Source organism: Peromyscus eremicus, chromosome 16_21, assembly GCF_949786415.1.
Source record: "Peromyscus eremicus chromosome 16_21, PerEre_H2_v1, whole genome shotgun sequence".
NCBI lineage: Eukaryota > Metazoa > Chordata > Mammalia > Rodentia > Cricetidae > Peromyscus > Peromyscus eremicus.
Genome location: NC_081432.1, coordinates 43,805,201 through 43,831,202, shown reverse-complemented (window position 1 = coordinate 43,831,202; position 26,002 = coordinate 43,805,201). Strand labels below are relative to the sequence as shown.

Sequence of the window (26,002 nt, the reverse complement as noted above, 5' to 3'; positions counted from 1 at the left end):
AGAGTTAGTATATGCCTTTGAACACATTTATTCCTAAGTTAAATGAATTTATCTTTCCAAATCACCCAAATATTGTTCTTTCCTCATAAGAAGCTGTTATTGTTTGTTTGTATTCTTGTGCCCAATCTGCACTGTTGTGGATTTTATGGCTTTTTTGTGACTTGAAATAGTATATCATATAATATAGAAAATATGTAAGCCAGAGCATTATCCATCCTAATTGTTGCTGTTTCTGTGTTGTGAATTCTATTATTTGTTTATTGTTTCTTCTAGAATAGATGAAGTTTCTCATGGGCTCATTTATTCACAACCAAAGAGAAACGATTTGACAAATATTTTATTAAACTAAGTGAACTAAGTCTTGTAGCATTTATTTAGACAACATCCCTGTGTGCTCTTCTCTCCCTCTCTCTCTCTCTCTCTCTCTCTCTCTCTCTCTCTCTCTCTCTCTCTCTCTCTCTCTTTCTGTGTGTGTATGTGTTTGTGTGTGTGCACGTTAATGTGTGTATACAGAGCATACCTATATTCCTTTATCAATTCATTTACAGTTCTTATTCTAATTTCTTTCCCGAACAGAGAGTCAAATTTTGGTAGAGATCAAAAACCACATCACTCTCTCATCTTTCCTAGTTGTGTACATAGCCATACATGTTTTGATATCTTCTGATGTCCAGTAAATATATGAGCTTTCATATGTCTCTAAGCACAAATAGTTCCCTAATTTTCATCTATAAGTATATTGGTCATCCCTTAGTTAGTTTCATCTAGAATTATTCTCTCAAGTTGCTATGTATAATTTTAACTATTACCACCAGCTATTTTAAAATAATGTTTTATATTATTATATGACTGAAGCCTCTTTTTTTCTATCAAGATATAAACTTTGAATAGGCAAGGAAAGACTTCCAGCAGACAAACTCCCAAGCTCTTGAATACTCAAGGTAGGTTATTTGAACTGACAGCACCACACAATTATTGCTCTCTACCCTCGGAACTATATCCCATTGTTCCTGACTTTAGAAGCCAGAGACCTGTGACTCTGGGTTATCGTGTTGGAGACCTCTTGTTCTGGACTTCAACTACCATCAGCAGTATGTATCAGCCAGCAGTGGCAATGGGCAGAATCTCTAACGGCCCTCGTGCTGCAAACCCAGCATGTCTTCTAAGGCTTAGCAGCTCTCTATTACACTCTAGCAATCAGGGCCCTCAGTCTCTTATCACCATTATTCTTTCATTGTTGTTCTCCGGGAATTCTTCAGCTTCCTTCTGGCCACTGTTTCTGCCACCATTTCTACTGATGGCATCACCCTTACCGCTGCCACTGCTCTGCTGCTGCTGCTGCTGCTGCTGCTTTTACATAAGTTCAGCCACCTTTACTAAGAGGAAAGGTGAAACGAAGAGACTCTAGAAGCCTCTTTATGAGCTCAGTATTGAATTATAGAGGGCAGCATAGGAGGAAGAGCAAGCTAACGTATCTGTTTATAAACGATTCACACACCTTCATATGCATGACGTGTGTTTGTAGAATCACAAGTCTTCTGCTGGATTACCAGGATGAACATTGCCCCACTTTGTTCTTGTGGGGGGATAGTTGCACAATAGACATAATCATTTGTATTTACTTAGCATGCTGTACAGTTCCCTAGTGATGTCTGGAGAAGTTGTACCATGAGTATGTCTTCTGCCATAGCTACAGGCATTTTCTGGGCTTACTGAGAGTAATTACAAAGTGTCAAGAAGAACAGCAATGTGTTAAGCTCATCTATATTGCTGATAGTCAGTTACTGGCCAATTTCAAGTAAAGTGGAAGTCTGGCTAACTGTTCCCTATTCACAGTATAAGCATGGGACATGAGGCTTGTCAAAGGGACCACTCTTGATGTTTTTAATCATTCATAGAAAGCACTTACTTGTGTGCAACATACAAGCTTAAGGAGAGCTGCAAAGTGTTCTTGTTTCTTTATGGAAAAGCACAGTTCATAGATACCCTTTCAATTCTTTAATAGAAATGATGATAACGTGGAATTTTATAGTATGTGAGAGAGAGAAGGAAAGAGAGAGCGAAGAGTGGGAAATGGGCTGTACAGTTAGTGTCTGGGTAGTCACTATGATTGGTATGAACTGAAGTGGGAAAGTATACCTTATACTTACAGGATTCCAATATCCTCATATAAGAAATTTAATTAATCATAATAGCATTAGTGATAAAAAAGAGTGCTCAGCAGTTAAGAGTATTGATGATTCTTCCAGAAGATCCATGTTCTAGTCACAGAATACACAACAGCTTACAAACATTTGTAATCCAGTTGCAGGAGATCCAACATCCTCTTCTGGCCTCTACAGACACCAGACATGCAGATGATCCACAGAAATATGTGGAGGCAAAACATCCATACAGATAAAATGAAAATAAATTAAAAAGTCTCTAAAATAGTAGTTACAATAAATAGGGTTGTAATAGAAATACATTTCATACTTGAGTGTTTAATTCAGTTTTTGGTACATATTGCATTCTACAATCACTTCCTTTTATTGTTCATATTATTTAAATATTTCTTAGTATTACATATGTATTGACAGACTAAAATGGGATAAATGAATCTTTTTAATAATACAGCTGTCAACTCATTACATTTTATACAAATATATGTACAGAAAATGAAAACCTCCTTAAGAACATTATATATCTCTTTCCCACTAAGAGAAATATATATTTAATTAACTTTCAGGATTCTATATAACTTTCACACAAATTTCTGCTGAGCAAATATTTAAAAGTATAACTGAGGATAAACTAAGTATTACATCTAATTTTGTGAAGTTAGTGTAAAGAAATCTATTGCAAATTCAAAGTAGATTCTTGAATTTTGTTTTAGTTGAAAAAACCAATTTGTTTATCATACAAAACATTAGGTCAATGACAATTAAATTTCATTCACTGTGCATGATTTTAAATTGAGAAGCAAAAGTGAAGGAAATGAGTTTTTGCTCGAATATCCAAACTCTTCAGTTGATCTGTGTGTCCTAAGATACTGAACTACCTACATGTGTTCATCTTTCTAAACAACTGGAGTTAATACAGTTTAGTGTTTACCCAGTTTCAAGACATTAAAACGCAAATTGGGCTCGGGACATAATTTGAATGCTGACTGCAACCTGCCTTCTGCTATTCCTGGCACGATTCAGAATTTAACTGCCTTCTTTATTTCTGATTTTTCTTCCCCCAAAGCAGAGTCAACAGCTTTAGCTGCAGATGGGGCTCGGTATGGCAGTTATTGGCCCCAGATGCCGCACTCTGGAGCACGTTTAGCCAACAGCATCTGGCACCTTCTCTGCCGATGAAATTGACATTCATGTTGACGTTTGGCCTGAATTTCTTATGGACTCTAAGAAGTAGACATTCAGATAACTTGAAGGTTAATTCCCTGATGGCATTAACTTTGACTTGCTTTTTCTCAATATGCTTTATAAGAATTTGTACTACATGCCCAGAATTGAAATACATGCAATGGAATGCCACACATTCTTATAAGAATATGGTTTAATTTTTTTGTTGTTGTTTTGTTTTGTTTTTCGAGACAGGGTTTCTCTGTGTAGTTTTGGTGCCTATCCTGAATCTCACTCTGTAGACCAGGCTGGCCTCAAACTCACAGAGATCTGCCTGGCTCTGCCTCCCAAGTGCTGGGATTAAAGATATGTGCCACCACTACCTGGCCTTAAATTTTTAATGTATCCCTGAAAAGGTATAAAACTCATGAGCACAAAACTGTATGGTGGAGTTGGAAAGATAGCTCCATGAGTAAGCATTCTGGCTTCTCTTGCAGAGCACCATGATTTGATTCTCAGCAGCTACATGATGGCTCACAATCTTCCTCAACTCCAGTTCCAGGGCACCCAATGCCCTCTTGCAACTTTTTCAAGCACCAATCACATGTGTGATTCACAGACGTACAGGCACAACACACAAGCTGATTAAAATTTTTTTTAAAAAAATATATGCTGATTTATATGCACTTTGATTGTTGAGTGAAAATTATGAAAACTCTTGTGTGTTTTACATTTATTTCTGTTTTTATTTCAGAAATTTGTGTTTAAATCACATATATAAACACTAAGAGTAAAGATAAGAAACAATTCATAATAAAATATTACCTCAGTCAGCAACAATCCATGGCACAAAACCTAGTTTTTGAAAGTGGAAGAAGTTCCTTTAGAAAAATGTAAAGTCCAGTAAAACTATAAGTAATTACATAGATCTTTCACTGTTTTTTTAGATATATTCAACATAGTTTATTATGGATACAGGTAATGTTTGAGTTTTGTCATGATAAGCGTATATTTTGGGAATTAATCATTTGATTTTCTGCATACATATATGTAAGTATTTTAAGAATTATTTCCCAGGAGTGAAATTGCTAGATCAAATTATATCTACAAATTACAGTATAAAATTATCTTTACATTCAAGATTTGGACAGCATTTAGCAAATCATTCCTTGGAAATCTTTCATTGTACCCACACAAGGAAATAGTGGGACTATGTAACAAATGTGTGTTTATGCTAGAGTGAATCTCCAGAGACATTTTAATTATGCATATTTGATCCATAAGGGATTAAGGCTTAGATATATTCAGTAACATGTGCAGAAATCACAGACTAGAAAGTACTGAATCTGAGGAGGCCAACAGGATTCCAAACTTGTGGGTTCAGATAACCATGAAGCAAGATCTAGTCTTTTAATAAAATTTGAATATTTTGCTAGTGACCACAACTCAGTTTTCAAGGATGACAGACACCAGCATGCTCCCTTTCCTTTGGCTTTATTCATTATTGCATATTAATTTTACATAAACGGATTCTACCACAATGTTTGTTAGCTGCATGTCCTGTACCTTGATCCTGTCCCTGTCTTCATATCCCTCCTACTCCTTCCCTGCCTGGGCTACTTGGTTGGTCCGCTTCCTCTTTTCCATTTGTTTCATTTTGAATTTTACACCACTGATTTTTTTTCCCTGGATTTCACATATGAGAGTAAATGTGACACTCTTCTGTCTGATTCTAGCTTATTTCCATTAACATGATGATTTCTATTTCTGCCAATTTTCTGACAAATGATATATGCTTATTCTACTTTGTGTCTAACTCTAACTCCATTATATACACATAACCCATTTTATTCAATCATTTAGCAGTAAACAGACACTGAAGCTTATCTGATGACTTGGCCATTGTGGATAATGCATTGCTAACATGTGTATTCTGGCACTGGTTTTTGTACAGTGACTGTCATTCCTTTTTGGGAAATACTTAGGAATGATAGAGTTGTATCTTAAAATATTTCTATTGGTAATTTTCTGAACAAGTTGCATTATTATATCTATCACATCTATACCAATTCACCTACTTAATAATGCCATAAGCAGATTCTTTTCTCTACCCACATCCTTGACAGCAATTGTCATTTTTTTTTTATGTTCTTGGTGATAGCCATGCTGAATGGAACTAGAAAAAACATTGGTGTACTATTGATTTACATTTTTCTGATGGATAGAATATTAGGTACTGTTCACATCATTGTTATAAATAACATATTTTTATAAACATTTTCATTGGTTAGCTTGATTAGTTTTGTGTTTAATTCTTGTGTGTTTAGCATATGTGTTTATGTGTTCACATGTTCATGTATGTGGTTATCAAAGATCTTTATGGGCCATCTTCATCTGTCATTTTATTTAAAAAGGTTCTCACACTAAATCTGAAACTTAACAATTCAGCTAGCAAGCCCTGAGGATTCTTCTCTCCCCACCTGTCCAGTGCTGTGATGACCGGTACATATAGTTGATTGTCACATGAATGCTGGGATCAGGTCCTCTAACTTGTGCGGCAAGCACATTCTGAGCCATTCTCCATCCTGTTATTCGGTAGTTTTGGTTCTCCTTATATTACGCATATGTTAGAGGAGTTGAGAGCTGAGATTTCCACCTATTGTTTGGACTAGCTCTGTTCCTGCAGAAGCTTTTTCCTTCCATGGGATGCAGTTTGTAACTTGTGCTGTTAATTCCTATGCTGCTGGAGTCCTTTTCTGAACTTCCTTATCCGTGTCTGTATCTTGAAGACTTTAAGCTTTCCTGCGAGTTTCAAAGGTCTTTGGTAGATTGAGAATTTATTTTTGGACAGGATGAGACAGAGCAATTTAGTTTCATTCTTCTACATATAAGAGTCTGGTTTTCCTGGCACTTCTTGTGGTAAAAAGGCTGTTACATGTCCAGCATATGTTTGTGGCATATTTGTCAAGAATGAGGTAGTTATAACTAAGTGGTTTGATTTCTGATTCTTCTACTATATTCCACTGTTCTGTCTGGTTTATTTTATGCTGGTGTACTGTTGAGTTTTTTTTAAAACTTTTGCTCAATAGCATATTTTGAAATTGAGTATTGTCATACCCCAAGTCTTGATATTGTTGGTTATTTACAATTTTTATAAACTTTTTTTCTTTCACACAAATACTTAGTTTTTTTTTTCCTGGTCCTGTGAATAACATTGTTTGGTAATTTTTTACAAACTTCCTTGAGCCTATGGATCACTTTTCATGATATTTCCATTTTAACAATGTCCTGCTAATCTATGAATCCTTGATTTTTTACTATTATCTAGAACCTTCTTCAGTTTCTATCTGCAGAGTCTATCTTTGGATTTTACTGAAGAGATACTTTTACCTCTTGCTCTGTACATTGTTAGATAATTTCTGGAGCTATTGTAAATGAGATTGCTTTCCTGATATCTTTCAAACCATGTCCATTACTGATTTAGAGAAGCACCACTTGTTTTCCATGTTGATTTTGTATCCTGCTTCTTTGTTGAAAGTGGTTTATATGATCTAAATACTTTGAGGGAGAGTTCCCAGGGCTTTTTAATACTGGGCTATATTATTTACTAATTTAGATGTGATAATAAGTCTTGATTGTATTATGACTAGATCCGTCATAAATCAAAAGGCAAGCTGCTAGGAATGTTTGTCAGGAATTTTCTTGATCACTTTATTTGAAGTAAGAAGACCAGACCTCAATATGTGTGGAAACTTCATGTGCCAACCCAGATAAAAAAGGAGATGGGAGAAGGGAATTTATTGAACAATCTAGGCTGTATTGTGTAAGTCAATGTAATAAATCCCATGTAAACATGTTCTATCTCTTTTCTCCTTCTAAAGAACGTTGATGTATACAAAGAATAATCATAATTCCATTCCTAAATATAATCCACTTGATTTATTTTTCTTACCCAATTGCTCTGATGATGACAGCACGCTCTTGTCCTGGCTAATTTATTGTCAATTTGACAAAAGTTTGAGTTACTTGGGGAAAGAAAACCTCACTAAGAAATTATCTCCATAAAATTTCCGCACTCCCCCCCCCCACAGAAATGTCTGCAGTGTATTTTCTTCATTAGTGTTGTAGTGGGATGGTCTAGTCTATTGTAGATGGGGCTAACCCTGAGCAGATGGTCCAAAGATATATGCAAAATCAGCTGAGTAAGCCATGGGAATGCAAGTGCATAAGCAGCATTTCTCCATGGCTTTTGCTTCTGTTCATGCCTCCAGGTTCCTGCATTGACTAACTTCAGCAATGGAGTGTGACTTGAGAAGTGTAAGCAGGAATAATCCTTTCTTCCCTAAGCTATTTTTAGTCATGATGTTTTATCAAAGCAATAGAAACCCTAAGGATGACGACCCTATAATAAATAATACTGGTGCTTTAGGTCACCCCTGATTTTACAAGATATTTTCTAGTATTTTTCCAATTCAGAATCATGCTGTATGTAGGTCTATTGTATTTAGTCTTTATTTATTATTTGATCCATGATCCTATCATCAACAGTTTCTTCGGGGCTTGTAATTATAAATAGATGCTGAATTTTGTCATATTTTGTTCAGCATGGCATGCTCTTTCACAAAGCAGAGTGCTGACAAGTCCAGAGGAAAAACACAGAGTCACATACTCTGTTCTTAACAAAATTTCTAGAACTATCAGGTTGGTGCTACTAATGGGTGTCCTGTACAGAAAGATCCTCTCAAAGAAAGATAAAACTTCTACCCCAGTTTCCAGCACAGAATGCAGAGTCAACCCTGACTAACTACAACCCAAGAAACTACAGAAAAAATACTGTACAACCATTAGAATGGAATTAATATAAAGTAAGCTCATGTGCCAGGGTCACTACCTATGAAAAAGTATTCCTAATACAGTCATAATAATGGAAGAGAGATATATGATAGCAAATGTACAAATGTCATTATAAAAATACAAAATATGAATAAACAAGGTAACATGGCTGTTTCAGATATTTATAAATCCCCACTAGTGAACTTTAAAGTTATTGGTACAGATGAAATGCCTACTAACTAATTCAAATATAAATAACTCAATAAAATATTTGAATGAAAAAGACTTCATAGGGTATTAATGAGAAATTAAATCAAAGGATAGAAAAATTAAAAATGATCAAACAGATATTATGAAAATATGAAACTCAAAAGGCCATTTTTAAAAAGTCCTAGATGGTTTCACCTATGAATTAGATCATATGTAAGAAAAATTTTATAGAATAAACACAAGGCTCTTGAAGCATCATATCCAATAAATAGTATAGAAAAAATATGAGAATAACACACAAGATTAAGACATATGCAAGATAAAGCTGGTTGGTTAGTAAGTCCAGAGGAAGGTAAAACACTAAAAACATAAAATATATTTTGTTAAGTAGTAGAACTTTACACAAATATTGAGGATGATGTAGAAATCAAGGAGCAGAAGGCATTTATACCCTCAGTATTCATAACCATAAATGAACTCATCTTGCTAGATTGCAGTTAATTGTGTAACCATACATCATAAGAGAAGAACATGGGATGAGGCAAGAGAGGAGTGACCCATTTTTTATCAAAATAAACTCATGAAAATAAGAGCACCTTTCTCAACAGAAACTCAACACATCATGTAGTTGTGTTTTAAGCCCCAAAGTAAAAGCTCTACTAAACATTGGTGTATTTATAGTGATGATGTAAGTGATGAAATAATTATCCTTTCCTCGGTGGAAATGTTAGAACCTCTTATGGTTTCAGTATCATAATAAAGTACATCAAACACAAAAATAGTTTCTTTGACTGAAGATAATTCAAGGCCAATTGCAACTTTGCAAATAACCTTTCACTGGTTCATATTTAATTTCAATACATACTGTAGAAAGGAGGAAGAAGATAGACAATATTGTCTTGTATACTCTGTCTCCTAGATATATGCAGATTGGTTTTGTGTTAGAAAGTGGTAAGTGGAAGTTAATTTAAAATAACTGTTTTGAATGATTAAATGTAATTTCTGAATTCACTGAAGCTTGAGTTAAAAGGAAGAAGGAAAAAGAGACATTTAATCAGGCACTCCGACATCTTTCTGAAGACTGTTGCTGTGTTCTTGCCCCCTCTGTGACAGTGCTCTGCACTGCTTCAGGCACAGCCTTTGGTCTTCACTGGCTTCTTTCTCATCATGCTGATTTCAGTCTTTGTTTTCATACAGCTTCACGGATCTATCTCTGAGTTCAGATTTTTCCTTTATATATCAGGTATTAAGACCCACCAAAATAAATACACTTTAAATTGATTAACATTTTCATAATCCCATTTTCCTTTCTTTTAAAAATTGATTGTAACCACTGAGAGCTCAAACTCATTGACTTTGAATGGGGATGGTGTTCAAGGACCTGGTCTACACAGACTTCAATGGAACTCAAGTGTACAGTCCTCCAAAGAGGATCTCCTGCCTTGCTACCATGGAAGGTCAACAGCAGTATGGTCCTTGGAGATTCTACTCTATGTTATGGTCTGCAGAGATATTCCATTTGAGCATGAAAAGAGATCATTGATTTCCAAGTGTTCTTTAAGCAAAGAATCTCTTCAGAATGTCATTAGGTGGTGCCTGACTGTGACACTATGAGACTAGCCATCCATTCAAGAAATCCAGAAACATTCACAGTTGCAGGATGCTCTTCTCCTTCAGGCAACTGTCTAGAGTCATCAGCACAGCTTGTCAGAGAATAGCAGAATAGCAGCCTTTCTTTGGGATGGTCAAGGGAGGAGAAGCTTCTGTCTCCAGCTTCCAGGAGAACCCTGGTTGATTCAGTAGTGACAACTTATTCCAGACTCCAAGGTCCTAGAACAGCCTCCCACAGGGGAAAGAGACTCTACCTCAAGTGTTACCGGGATGTACTCTTGCCATAAAATATCCCAAGGTGCCTATTGTTGTTGGCCTCAGCAGAATCCTGTGGTGGGAGGTCGGGTGGTTCAGAAGCCTGCCATGGAACTTTTGTCACCATGGAGATTACAGTCTCCAAGATGATCCTGGGTAGGGTAAAACAAATGAGAGATGGGATAAGAATATCATCACATTAAATCCCAGTTCTTCAACTCCTCTGATTGCCTTCTCTGGGGACTCCAGCTGTGTTGGGAGAAATACTTGAACTTGCCTCTCTTACCCTTCTGCTTCTCAAAAAATCTGCCTGGGTTTGATTCGCTTTTTATCACTGGTCCCCTGGCCCCCACTTTCCATGAAAAGTGCCACTTAAGAGGCTACAGGACCAATTGCTGAGGTGGATGCCCTTTTTTGTATCCTTTAGTAAAACTCCCAAGTGAACTGGTCTTCCTTTTTGGTTTCTACATAACTGTTTCAAAGCCAAGACCACTGGAGTGGTTTTGGGCTCTGTCTAGGAAGGGACACTGCAGACCGTATACAGAAGACAGAAAAGCAGTTCTGATGTGAGTCTGTTCTTTTCTGAGTCTGGGCTTTGAGAGGCATGTAGCCTGCTGATTTCATCTGAATTAAGTACTATGCAGGGGAATAAAATAAATAAATAAATAAATAAATAAATAAATAAATAAAATATTTTTTAAACTTGGTATTTATGAATAAAAGGTTTTGTGTTAAAATATTTTATCAGGTGTTATATTAATTATTTAACTTTATGGAACATCGTGTGATAATCTATACAGGTAATCCATGTGTGATAACCAAATCAGGATATTTAGCATCTATCTCCTTAAACATTCAAAACATTTGATTCACATAACAAACTTATTGACAGAAGGCAGTGTAAAATTGCAATACATGCATACAATGTTTATTGATTAAGTCAGGAAGGTAATGACTCAATCTCTTCATCAATACCTTCTTTTAACTTTTTATTGATTCTCTGTGAATTTCACATAATGTACTCCAGTCCCACTCATCTCCCATCCCTCCATATCTGCCTCCCACCTTTGCAATCTCCCTTGCCAAAACAAAACAAAATACTTTTTGAAAAATCTTGTCAAGGAAACTGCAATGTGTCACAGAGAGGCCCACAGTATATTTTTTCTGCCCAAACAGCTTTATTTGCAAATGTTCATTGTAACAAGTCCTTGGTCAGGTTCAAGGCCTCTGGCACTATCAATACTGGATCCTCACCAGGACTCCTCTGGGATATCCTGTTGTTGCCCTGTGTCATGGAGTTCCTGCAAATTTGGTTTCAAGGGACCAGCCCCATCATGAGCTCTAGCAGTTCTTTTTTGGTTATTTTGAGACAGGGTTTCTCTTTGTAGTTTTGGTAGCTGTCCTGGATCTCGCTTTGTAGACCAGGCTGGCCTCGAACTCACAGAGATCCACCTGACTCTGCCTCCCGAGTGCTGGAATTAAAGGCGTGCACCACCACCACCCGGCTTATCCAGCAGTTCTTAGATGGGGTAGATATTGGGTTGAGCCAACTCAAAGTCCTGCGTCTGGGCTTGGGTGATATCTGAGTTGGTCATTCTGCCTACTCTCCTGCTCCCATGCCACCAAGGTCAGCTCTCCCACACTGTCAGGCAAGGGACTAAGCCAGCTCTCCTGCCTGTTTTATGCCCTGTTTGCCCTGAGGGTTTGCTGGTGGGAACATTGTAATGTATCCTCAGCCCTGCCTGTACCATGCAGAGAGCAAGGCTTCATCACTACATTTCTGTGTGGACTGTCTACACTCCCCTATTCTACAGTGGGTGTTTATAACCAGAGCATTCCTCTGGGCTGCAAAAATTAGGACTTAATGTTTCAACATGTGTTATATTTTCTATTCTGAACATGGTTATATATTGTGATGTTGTGGAGTAAAATTTTTGGGAGGGCAAAAGGGAATTCTGTAGTACATTTTGAGTGGTGAAATTAGACATTTGTTACACCATAGGAACTCAAAATTTTATTTTTAGTACAAACATACAAGACATATCTTCAATTCTAGAATCAGAAGTATATAGAAACATTTTAAAATATTGTTTTTACTATTTAGAAGTGTAGAAAAAGGCAAATTAGACCATCTCATTTTATATAGGAGCCTAGATTGACTGAAAGTTGAAGGTGTTATTGGCTGATTTTTAAATTAAAAATAAACTGCATTAAAGTAAATTTAAGTATTACTAGTGTCTCATAAAAGAAAATATTTTGTTTAAATCTTCTCTAATGTTTGCTTAAAAGTTGGTATATGGTTATGAAAGATGCTAAAATTGTTGACTTTAAGCAAAATGAAAAAATGTATCATATAAACAACAAAAATGACCCAGACACATTCAGAAATGGTTCATTAGAAATGAATTGAAAACCATCCATCTTTGTTGGCTTCAGATTTGATGTTCTGTATGAGCACAATAACTATTACCCTGACAACCACAACACATCAAATTTGGAATGAAAGCATTTGCTAGGAAAAAAAAATCATTTATAAGAAAACACAGCAGGAGAAAGTGTAAAATGATAATACTCTGCCCCCCAAAGTCTAGATTTTCGTTTGCTATCTGGTGATTAATAAAAAAGGATGATGCATTCTTTAAAAAAGCTAATTAATGTCAAATATGAGGCCTTCCCCTACCTCATTCTCCTAGGTAGCTCTTCAACTACTTTAGTTTCTTTCCATAGAGGGAAAATGCAAAGTTAAAAGAAAAAGTTGCTCCCATAAACCAACTAATTGCTTTAATATTGTGTGTACATGCAATTGATTTAATTGTATATCTGTTTCATAGAGATCTTGCATTTATCAATAAAGAAAATTTGGTATCTGTCACCAAAACCTAAGTGTCCACCCTCAAGTACTTACTGCCCTTTATAGTTCATGTGCATCTTTCTTCTATGTGTTACACGACAATGTTTTGGTTGTTATAATAAATTTCAAGTAAAAAATTTTTTCATTCAAAAATTTTAACATGTTCATTTTTCAAAAGGAAAGTATTTGAATATATACAAATCACACACACACACACACACACACACACACACACATACACACATACATACTCACACACACACACACTACATACCCAAAGGTTTTACGGAAACACTGCATTTTATATTTATTGCCGTTGTGCACAGGTGACACACTGTTTTTATTTGTATTTCATATATGAAAATGCAAAAATATATTTAGATGAGTCTGTTTTGCAATGAGATGCTTTCTAGCTAACAATATATAGAATTTAGGATGTCTTCCTCTAGAATTTTTAAGACTAGCCATAATGTTCAATTATTACCTGCCACTTTTAACCAACTCAGCAATGAAATACCTGTTAAATGCTCTGCTTTGGAGAGGATGAAGGCAAATTTACTGTGAAATCCTTTGTATCTGCCTTTACTATTCTAAGTTTTTTCAGTCTATGATGACATTGATCACGTGAGTAAGCCAGTAACATTTACTACCATATCTTTCAGTAACTAAGAGTTTGCATTTTTTATTTTGCTTATGTCACTTTTTTTATAGAACTTTTGTGAAAATTTTAACTGTCAAAACAGTATTGTTTGTCACCCAAATTCATGGAAGTTTTGTTAAATATGAATTTATGGATATATGATTGGACATAAATTATCATAATATACATAATTGTAATTTAGACTGGTGGTGAGGTATTTAAAATGTATAATTTGAGTGAATAATATAAATAAGTCTTCACATTCTAAGTTGTCTGTGAGTACATGGAAATGACTAACCTCTCTTAAGATAAAGCAAACTAATTTCACATATTTTCTACAAAATTTGTATATATTTCAAATGAATGTCATGAGCCCCATCAGGCTTCAAAATGATAAGCCAGATGATATACAGGAAAAAGCTTACCCAAAAAAAGGAAATCTGATAGTGTGTGTAGCTCTTTATTTATAGCTAAGTGGGAGTAGTTTACAGGTGGCCTTAGACTCAGTCCTTAGGACCTATCTGTGTTTTGAGGTTGTTGTTACTTAAGTTAATGTGTTTTCACAAAATCATATGGTTTATATGATCCCTTGAATCTTCCTTTTTACCTTATTTTTTATTTTTAAGATTATAACTTAGTTATATATCATTTTCCCTTCCCTTTCCTTCCTCTAAACCCTCATATTAATCCATTCCATCTTTTCTCCCTTTCCCTCTCTGTGGTGATATTTTATTTGTGCTGAAATGTGGTGATATTTTATTTGTATGTTAATAAATAAAGTTTGCCTGGAGATCAAAAGATATAGCCAGCCATAAACAAAAGTCAGACAATGATAGCACACGCCCTTAATCTGATCACATGGCAACCAGAGTCTCTGTGTGTTCAAGGACACACTAGGAAACAATCAAACATGGTGACACATGCCTTTAATACCCACCATAGAGACCTGGAGGTCTGTACAGACACACAGTGACAAGGAAGTGAGGTAGCTGGGCTAAGAGCCAATGAGAAGGCAGAACAGCAATGCAATAAAGGCGCAGGTTAGACAGGAAGAAGCACTCACTCTGGGGAAGCTACAGAGGCATGGTGAGCTAAGGTTATCTGGTGGCTCTCACTATTTCTCTGATCTCTATGGCTTTCACCCTGTATTTGGCTCTGTGTTTATTTAATAAGACTGTTTAGGAATTCGTCTACACCTCTCTCCATCCATGGTCCTTTTTACTGTTTTGTTTTTGTAGTTACTCCAGATTGTATACTGACATCTGAATATCTGGAGCTATGAATAGCAGATGAGAAAGGTTCAGTGTCATTTGTCTTTCTGGGCCTGATTTACCTCACTGTATAGGATATTTTTTAGCTCCATCCATTTACCTGCAAATTTCATGATTTCGTTGTTCCTTAAAAATTTCAGCAGTTCATTACCTTTTAGGATCTCCCTGTTCACTGTTTTAAAATTATAAACACATGTATTCATTTTAATTTTGCCTAAATCAAACTGTGATTAGAATTTGAATTTAACTGAAATATTTTGAGAAGTTAAAAAAAGCTATCACTCTTTGGAAAGAAGGGGTAGATGGATTCATTTAAAACACCAAGGATCTAGTATCCCTTTACAGTACATTTGAGGTCAACTCTGTTATTGTGTAAGTTCATCAGGCCATGTTTTATGTATTGATTGAGAATTCTACCATTGCTTTAGCATATACATATTTATTACATGTAACTGGCTATAACAACATATTTAACAGATCTACTCATTTAAGAAGCACAGTGGGCCAGAGAGATGGATCAGCACATAAGGAAGCTTGTTGTTAAGGCTGATGGCTTGAGTTTAATCCCAGGATCTACATAGTGGGAGGAGAGAATTAACCCTTACAGATTGTACTCTGATCTCCACAAATCCACTAAGTGGGGACACAATAAATAAATACATGTTTGGAGTTTAATTTTTAAAGCAAAATTCACCTGACTTGGTGGGAATTACTTATTAATTGTAGTAGACATCTAATTGCTACAATAAAATTTACACTGGTATCCTTCACCTGTCTCAAATACTTCAAGGTCTTTTTCCAATTTTTCTTGTCCCTCCCCTCCCCACTTCCATCGATATACCTGTCTTTATCCTTATTTGTTTATGTTCATATTTTAAATGCTACATCATTTGTTATTACTTACCATTACTACCTAGGGCTTGAAATATTAAGACTCAAGTCAAAATTGTATACCAAGGCTTTGTAAACATATGGCCCATGGTACCATTTCTTCTCATCCTATGTTTATGAAAATTTTGAGGTAAAGTGTGTTGAAAATATTTCTAATCTTTAATTTTCGGTTGACTATTATTGCCCAATACTAATAATCTACATAAGGCATTTTGAGTGTCATAAGACACCTAATGGTGACTTGTGAATAAATAAATGAATGACTAACCATTCAGTTGATGTTAAGGGGAAGACAAGAGCACATCCGATCCTTAGCCATTTCCATTATAAATTGACATGTATTATTTTGGGATACACTCTAAATATTATTCTTGTCTTACAATAATCCTAGGTCTTTTGTGTTAACTTTCAACTGATAAATATTTCCTCTCCAAATTTTAAGGACAGAATTTACATTATCAATTTAACTTAAATTATAAATCTGATGTCATTTTCTTCACTTAGAGAAACAATTCCATGAAAAGAAATGCTCTATTTTTCAATGGATATCTCTTCTCAGTTACTGAAATCAAATTGGCATTGCTTTAATCAGAAATATATTTCTTTCCGTTTGTTTTGAAAATGTCATGTAATTTCATTTTTCCAATCCTCCACATGGATCCTTCCATTTCTTGCTGTAAATGCATTAAAGTATTAGTAATTCCAGGAATGGGTTACATCTGGTTTAGTTGTTGGCATAAAGGGTCCCAAGATCACATGAAATTGCTAAGACTAGTGGTTGCTCCCTAATACCTGATGGTAAGGCTTTATTGATGAAGATGTTTAATTATGACATAGAGTACTAAGAAGTTTAGCTGGTGCCTAGCTGATAACTTCACTCTAGCTGACCTGTGTTCATAGAGCAAGAAGGTACTCTACATGCTACCAGAGGAGAAATATAATCATCATTGTCACATACCTACAAATCATGTGACCTACAACAGCAACCTGGCTGCCTGCAAGATATACTGGATCAATAGTGACAGAAATATTATAGCAGTGACCAAGACTTTTTGATTGGATTTAAGGCCCACTCCAGGAGATGGGGCCTATACCTAACACTTTCAAAATGGCTAAGAAACAGACTAGCCAGGTCATGAGCCTCAGGAAAAACAAACTATTATTGCTCTGATAAAGGAGTATAGCAATTAAAGGACTCCAACTGACATACTCTCATCAGAAAATTTTCTTGCTATAGATGTGAAATGACATAGAGAGACCCAATGGTCAATGTACAGAGAGTGAAAGACTTTGGAATACTCAGGCCTGCATAGAATGTCTTCATCAAAGCCCATCACTCAAAGCTCAGGGACTAATGTAGAAGATGAGGCAGAAAGAGTGTAAGAGCATGGAGAAGGGATTACTCTAAGGAAACAATATCTTCTAGGCACAATGGGATTAATACACATATGAACTCACAGAGACTGTGGTAACATGCGTAAGATCTTCACAGGTTCAAGACAGATAGGGTCCCAGAAATAATAGGGGAAATGGACACAGGGTCTTACTCTTAAGAAGTTATTTGTAGCTGATACTTGCTGACAAAGGGAAAAATCAGTTTTCTCCAAAGGAATACTACTGGTACATCAACCATATCCCTGGGCAGGTCCCATATACAGGAGTAGTTCACCAACACAAAATGTACACCATCCTTTTGGTTTTGTTCTGTGGTTGTTTTATCCCTTTTTCCATTTTATATTTCATTTATTTGTCTTATTGATCTTTTGCTTGATTGTTTTGATTTTTGTTTTTATGTCTTATATTTTTAGAGAGACAGAGGACATAAAGTAGGGTGGGTAGGGTGATCTTCTGCTTGATTTTTTGATTTTTGTTTTTATGAGGTTTTTTTTTTAGAGAGAAAAAGAGAGAGGACATAAAGTAGGGTGGGTAGGGAGATGAGGAGAATCTGAGAGGAATTGGGAGAAGGGAAATATGATCAAAATATATTGTAGAAAGAAGTTAAATAAAAGAGCTAACAGTCTTCTTTGTTCACATTCATCTCATATTTTCCTTTTTTTGTGAATATGTGTGTATTTGGGTTTAAACCAGGTTTAAACATCATTTTTTAAAACATATTTTAGGATAAACTTTTTAGAGCAGTTTCAGAATTATAGTAAGGGAAGGAGCACACATTTTCAAGAAGCTTCAGGAAAAGTCCTATTATGAAAAGCTTTCATTGTTACATTCATCTGCATAATTGCTGAGCCAACAATGATACCTTATTATCAACTAATGTCCAAATTAACATCAGAATTTACTCTGTGCTACATTACTATGTGGACTTACTGAATCTATAGTGCCTTCTATCTATTAACACAATAATATGTATAATAGTTGGGATACCCTAAAGAGTCTTGAACTTCTAACACTGACATCTCTATGCCCCTATACCATTGAGAAAATCAAACCACAGCCAGATGTGGCAGTGCATGTCTGCCTTTAATCCCAGCATTTGGGAGACAGAGGCAGGTGAAACTCTGTGAATTTGAGGCCAGCCTGGACTACAGAATGAGTTACAGGATAGTCAGGACTACACATAGAGAACCTGTCTTGAAAAAACCACAGCAGAAACTAAACAAGCAAACAAAAACACAAAAGAGAGAAAGAGAGAAAGGAAGGAAAGAAGGACAGATGGAAGGAAGGAAGGAAGGAAGGAAGGAAGGAAGGAAGGAAGGAAGGAAGGAAGGAAGGAGGAAGCTAGCTTAAGTTTTCCTGTGTCCCACCTGACCTGTTGTCAGGACAAATCTATCTCACCCGCTAATCCTGTAGCCACTTGGCGTAGAAGTAACCGTCTTATTAAATAAGAAACACAGAGCCAATGTAAAGATAAAAGACCAAGAGGTCAGAGCTAAGAGCCTTACCCTTCCTGCTTTAGTGATCCTCTTCAGCCAAGAGAGACCTACTTCCTGTGTGTTTGTCTTTAAATAGACTTTCTGTTCTGCCTCTCATTGGTTGTAAATCCAACCACATGACTGCCTCATCACTGCCTGTCTGTAAAGACCTCCAGGTCTTCTATGGTTGGTATTGAGATTAAAGGCATGTGTCTCCAATGCTGGCTGTATCCTTGAACACACAGAGATCTACCTAGTTCTGTCTACCAAGTGCTGGGATTAAAGGCGTGCACCACGAATGCCCAGCTCTGCTATGGCTTGCTATTAGCTCTGACCCCCAGGCAACTTTATTTATTAACATACAAATAAAATCACATTTTAGTACAAATAAAATATCACCATAGCTTGGACCCAAGTAAATACACAGATGCTTATATTAATTAAAACTGGTTAGCCTAATGGCTCGGGCTTTTTGCTAGCTAGATCTTACATCTTAAATTAACCCATTTCAATAAATATATACCTTGCCACGTGGCTTGTGGCTACTGGTATTGAAAGACCCTCAGCCTCCCCGCCTAACATAACTTAGTTTAGCTGTTCTTGAATAAAGCCTGAGAGGTACTGAGGAGCTCAGTTAAAGGTCAGAAAAACACCCTGTACCCTAGACAAAAGCGTGGGCAGGCTCGGGGAGAAACCACGAGCTGTCCTGGGTTTGAACCTGGCCTCACTTGAATCATCCAATCAGAGCAGGCCTCATTTGCATCCTCCAATCAAAACCCTGTAACCAGGCTTCTTGTTTCTGTACCCGTGCCCTACCCTATAAAAACCCTCTGCTCCAGCCCGTGGGCGCGCCAGTCCCTTGAGCTTCTCGAGAGTCTGTGTCGCCCCGGGTACCCGTGTTCCGGAATAAAGCCTCTTGCTGTTTGCATCTGATTCGTGGTCTCGGTGTCTTCCTTGGAGGCGAGGGTCTCTCCTGAGGGAAGACTGCCTTCGGGGGTCTTTCATTTGGTGCGTTGGCCGGGAATTGAGACCCCCTGCCTCAGGACCACCGACCCACTGTCAGGAGGTAAGTTGGCCGGCCACTGTTTGTCTTGTCGCAGTCCGTCTATTTGTTTTCTGTTTTCGTTGGGCGCCCTAAGTCAGGTCTGAGTCGGTGGGGGCTGAAGGAGCTGACGAGCTCGGACTTCGCCCACCGCGACCCTGGAAGACGTTCCACGGGTCACTGAAGTCCCCTCTGGGGCACGGTTTTTCGGGGCCACTCCCGTATCAGAGGGATACGTGGTGCTGGTAGGGGACGGAGATCGAGGTTCCTCCGCTTCCCCGTCTGAATTTCTGGTAGGGGACGGAGATCGAGGTTCCTCCGCTTCCCCGTCTGAATTTCTGCTTTCGGTTTTACGCCGAAGCCGCGCAGCGCAAATTTCTGTCGTCTGTGTTGTCTTTTTGTTTATCGTTACTTGTCTAACACTCCTTTATCTAGAGACCACCATGGGACAGACCATCACCACCCCATTAAGCCTAACCACGGACCACTGGTCCGATGTTAAGGCCCGAGGAAACAATGAAGGTGTCATTGTTAAAAAGAAAAAATGGATCACCCTCTGCGAGGCCGAATGGGTCATGATGAATGTTGGCTGGCCGCGAGAGGGATCCTTTAACCTCTCTCTTATTTCACAGGTGGAGGGCAAGGTTTTTGCCCCTAGTCCTAACGGACACCCCGACCAGGCCCCATACATCGCCATCTGGAGATCTCTGGTCGAAAATCCATTTTCATGGGTCAAGCCTTTCCTTCCACAGCCCCCTCCAGTCTCTGGGCCCTCCGCACCCCTCAACCCGGACTCTTCCCTCTACCCTGTGCTCCCTCACAAGGAGACCCCCAAGCCCCCTGTCCTTCCCCCGGACCCTAACTCCCCTCTCATAGATCTCCTGGTAGAGGAGCCCCCTCCTTATCAGGCTGGACCCACTCGGCGACCCGGCGGAGCGACAGTGGCTCCCGCCGCCGCAGGGGTGGCTCCCGCAGCCGCAGGGGTGGCTCCCGCCACCGCGGTGGAGGCGGCGGCCGCATTAGCAGCCGCCATCCGGCCGTTGGCAGATGCTAAGGTTTCTCCAACCAGCAGGACCTCAGATGAAGACAAGGAAGATGAGGTGTCATCCCCCATTGCCGCCTCCGCGGCCGCCGGGAGGGACCCCCTACTGAGTCCCAAGCTTTCCCCCTCAGAGAAGGGCTGAACCAACAACTACAATACTGGCCCTTCTCTGCTTCAGACCTTTATAACTGGAAACAACATAACCCCCCTTTTTCCAGGGACCCCGTTGCTTTAACTAACCTAATTGAATCCATCCTAGTGACTCACAGGCCAACTTGGGACGATTGTCAGCAGCTCCTGCAGACCCTCTTGACAGTGGAGGAGAAGCAGAGAGTTTTCCTGGAGGCCCGGAAACAGGTTCCGGGCGATGACGGGAGGCCATCCCAACTCCCGAATGTCATCGATGCGGCTTTTCCCTTGACTCGCCCTAACTGGAACTTCAATACGCCTGAAGGTAGGGAGCATCTACGCCTCTATCGCCAGTTGCTCTTAGCGGGTCTCCGAGCGGCCGCTAGAAGGCCTACTAATTTGGCTCAGGTTAGAAATGTAATACAGGGAAAGGAAGAGACACCCGCTGCATTTCTAGAAAGATTGAAGGAAGCTTATAGGATGTATACTCCGTATGATCCGGAAGACCCAGGTCAGGCTCCAGGTATTATCCTATCATTTATCTATCAGTCTAGCTCAGATATCAGAACTAAATTGCAGCGGTTGGAGGGTCTACAGGCGTTAGGGTTGCCAGACCTAGTGAAGGAAGCAGAGAAAGTATTTAATAAGAGAGAAACTCCTGAAGAGCGAGAGGAAAAGAGATGGCAGAAACAAGAGGAAAGGGATAGGAAACAGCATAGAGAGATAAAGAGAGTTTTGGCCGCCGTTGTATCCCAGGGACAGCGGAGAGAGGGAGATAGGCCGGGAGGACGAAGGAGGCCACCCCTAGATAAAGATCAATGTGCTTACTGCAAGGAGAAGGGACACTGGGCCCGGGAATGTCCCAAGAAGCCACAAGGACCCCTCCGGCCCAAGCCCAAGACTGTGGACCTCCTTAGTCTGGAGGACTAGGGGGGTCGAGGCCAGGAGCCCCCCCCTGAGCCTAGGATAACCCTCAAGATCGGGGGGCAGCCCGTGACCTTCCTGGTTGATACTGGTGCCGAACATTCAGTCTTAACCCATGCCGGAGTGCCCCTTAGCCGGCATTCTGCACTGGTACAAGGGGCAACTGGAAACAGGAGATATCACTGGACTACCGAGAGAAAAGTTCAACTGGCTTCAGGGCAAGTAACCCATTCCTTTCTGCACATACCTGAATGCCCCCATCCGCTGTTAGGACGGGATCTATTAACCAAGCTAAAAGCACAAATCTATTTTGATGAAGAGGGACCAAGGGTCACGGGTCCTAGAGGGGGCCCTCTACAAATCCTGGCCCTCAATCTAGAAGAAGAATACCGTTTGTTTGAGTCAGAACCCTCGAAAAAGGCCCCTGAGGAATTACAGAACTGGTTAGAAGAATTTCCTCAAGCCTGGGCAGAGACTGGGGGTCTGGGGTTGGCACACGATCAGCCACCGCTGATGATCTCATTAAAGGCCTCCGCGACTCCCGTCTCAATTAGACAATACCCAATGTCACGGGAAGCCCATGAGGGAATTAAACCCCATATCCGGAGGCTCCTGGACCAAGGGGTACTAAAGCCCTGTCAGTCCCCATGGAATACCCCTCTCTTGCCCGTAAAGAAACCGGGGACAGGGGACTACAGGCCAGTCCAGGATTTGAGAGAAGTCAATAAGCGGGTGGAGGACATACACCCCACGGTGCCCAACCCTTACAACCTCCTGAGTACCCTCCCACCGACGCACGTCTGGTACACGGTATTAGACCTGAAAGATGCCTTCTTCTGCTTGAGACTGCACCCTAAAAGCCAACTACTGTTTGCCTTTGAATGGAGAGACCCGGAACAGGGACTCTCGGGACAGCTGACCTGGACACGGCTCCCTCAAGGCTTCAAAAATAGCCCAACCCTCTTTGATGAGGCCCTGCATGCAGATCTGGCCGGGTTCCGGGTCGAGCATCCAACCCTGACCGTGCTCCAGTACGTAGACGACTTACTTCTGGCCGCCAGGAGTCGGGCCGAGTGCCTAGAGGGCACTCGGGCTTTACTGGCCAGGCTTGGACAGAAGGGCTACAGGGCCTCGGCCAGAAAGGCACAAATTTGCCGAGACAAGGTCACGTACCTGGGCTATACCCTGACTGGGGGACAGAGATGGCTGACGGAGGCCAGGAAAGAGACAATACTCTCCATTCCCCCTCCTCGCAGCCCCCGCCAGGTTCGGGAATTCCTGGGTACGGCTGGGTACTGTCGCTTATGGATCCCCAGGTTCGCTGAATTGGCCGCCCCCCTATATCCCCTCACAAAACCAGGGGTAATGTTCCAATGGGGAGAGAAGCAGCAGGAAGCATTCCAACAGATCAAGAAGGCCTTACTTGAGGCCCCGGCTCTGGGTTTGCCAGATCTTACCAAACCCTTTGAACTGTTTATAGATGAGAACTCGGGCTTTGCTAAAGGGGTGCTGGTGCAAAGACTGGGACCCTGGAGAAGACCTGTGGCATACTTGTCCAAGAAATTGGACCCTGTGGCCATAGGATGGCCTCCCTGCCTCCGCATGGTGGCAGCCATTGCAGTTCTACTCAAGGATGCCGGGAAACTGACCCTGGGTCAGCCCCTGACTGTACTGGCCTCCCATGCCGTGGAGGCCTTGGTCCGACAACCACCAGACAGATGGCTCTCCAACGCCCGAATGACTTACTACCAGGCCTTACTCTTGGACTCAGACCGGGTCACGTTCGGACCCGTTGTCTCCCTTAACCCTGCCACCTTGCTGCCGCTGCCTAGCCCATCCATAGAGCATGATTGCCTCCAGATTTTAGCCGAGGCGCATGGCACTCGCCCTGACCTAACAGATCAGCCGCTCAAGAACCCAGATGTTGTCTGGTACACAGATGGGAGCAGCTACCTGGACGGAGGAGAACGCAGGGCCGGGGCAGCTGTTACCACCGAGTCCGAAGTGGTATGGGCCTCGGCCCTCCCGCCTGGGACTTCGGCTCAGCGGGCGGAACTGATCGCCCTCACCCAGGCCCTTCGGATGGCAGAAGGTAAGAAACTCATCGTGTATACAGATAGCAGATACGCCTTCGCCACTGCACATGTCCATGGTGAAATCTACCGACGGAGGGGCCTGCTCACATCCGCAGGTAAAGAGATCAAGAACAAAAAGGAAATCCTGGACCTCCTGCGGGCCCTGTTTCTCCCGCTCCAGCTCAGCATTGTCCACTGCCCGGGGCACCAAAAAGACAACTCCAAGATAGCCAAGGGGAACCGGCTGGCGGATTTGACTGCCCGGACAGTGGCATCCCAGCCAATAGGGAATAGCCAGTTAATGGCTATACAGGACACTCCAGAGCCTCCTCCACCCGGGAGAGAGCCCATGCCCTACAGCCCCGAAGACCATGAGCTAGCAAAGAAAATGGGGGCGGACTGGGACCCACAGAGACAAGCCTACCTACTGGGGAACCGGATAGTGATGCCCACCTCTCACACCCACCATATGTTACAATTCCTCCATGCCCTAACTCATCTAAGTGAGACAAAAATAAAGACCCTGATAGACAGAGAAAACACCGGGACAATTCTGCTAAACCAGAATCGGGTGCTCCGACGGGTGGCCTCTACCTGCCCCGCATGTGCCCAGGTCAATGCAGGTAAAGCACATCTAGCCAAAGGAGCCCGTTTGAGGGGCCACCGTCCCGGTGTGCATTGGGAGATAGACTTTACAGAAGTAAAACCCGGACTCTATGGGTACCGGTACCTCCTGGTCTTTGTGGACACCTTTTCAGGATGGATTGAGGCATTTCCAACCAAGAATGAGACGGCTAATATAGTCACAAAGAAACTGTTGGAGGAAATCTTCCCAAGGTATGGGATGCCTCAGATATTGGGGTCAGACAATGGGCCTGCCTTCGTCTCCCAGGTAAGTCAGAAGGTGGCCAAACTGTTGGGGATGGACTGGAGACTCCATTGCGCATACCGCCCCCAGAGTTCAGGACAGGTAGAGCGAGCTAATAGGACAATCAAGGAGACTTTAACCAAATTAACGCTTGCAACTGGCACTAGAGATTGGGTGCTCCTACTCCCCTTGGCTCTTTACCGAGCCCGGAATACTCCTGGGCCGCACGGCCTAACCCCTTTTGAAATTCTCTATGGGGCCCCACCTCCAGTCGTGAAATTTCTCCATCCTGATATCTCATCTTTTGCTACCAGCCCCACTTTAGGGGCACATCTACAGGCCCTCCAGCTGGTGCAGAAGGAGATCTGGAAACCCTTGGCTAAAGCCTACCAAGAGCAGCTGGACAAGCCGGTGGTCCCCCACCCTTTCCAGGTTGGGGACTCCGTTTGGGTTCGGCGCCACCAGACTTCGAGTCTAGAGCCACGGTGGAAGGGGCCTTATACTGTCTTGCTGACCACCCCCACTGCACTCAAGGTTGACGGGATTGCTGCATGGATCCACGCCTCTCATGTGAAGGCTGCCGGGGAGGCCGACTCAGCAGGATCCAGAGAATCAACATGGACAGTGTGCCGCACACAGAACCCCCTAAAAATAAGGTTGGCCCGCGGCTCCCGCGGCTCTTCTTCCTCCCCCTCTTCTTGCTCTCTGTCTACCCCCAGGGGATTAGGGCGGCAGAGAGCCCGCACCTAGTCAAGAAACTCACTTGGCAGGTCATCTCACAAACTGGGGAGACGGCCTGGCAGACGACCGCCCTCCATACCCCCTTTACATGGTGGCCCCCCCTAACTCCTGATTTCTGTCAGTTGGCATTGAATTCGGGATTTTGGGGGGTTGAGGGCATTAAGCCTGATGCCTTAAACTCCTCCATCCACCCGGGGGGGGTGCATTGGCCGGATCCGGGATGCCGTCACCCTCAAGCAAGATGTATATTCGCCCAGTCGGACTTTTATGTTTGTCCGGGGGATGGGAGGGGTTGGGCCCTCGCAAAGAAATGCGGGGGGGAAGGAGATTTCTTCTGTGCCAAATGGGGCTGCGAGACCACTGGCGCAGCATACTGGAGTCCAAGCTCAAGCTGGGACCTGATCCAGACCAATAGAGGTTTCA

General features: G+C 41.0%; 1 protein-coding gene across 1 annotated transcript; it reads left to right on the top strand.

The window, feature by feature from the left end:
* The first annotated feature begins 17,361 nt into the window (after positions 1-17,361).
* Positions 17,362-25,672, top strand: LOC131926129 (uncharacterized). Its single transcript, XM_059281417.1, is given in 4 exon segments — positions 17,362-17,365; positions 20,677-20,839; positions 20,974-24,336; positions 24,427-25,672. Coding segments are annotated over 4 exon segments (4,692 nt in total). The 3' UTR covers positions 25,589-25,672.
* Positions 25,673-26,002: the final 330 nt, after the last annotated feature.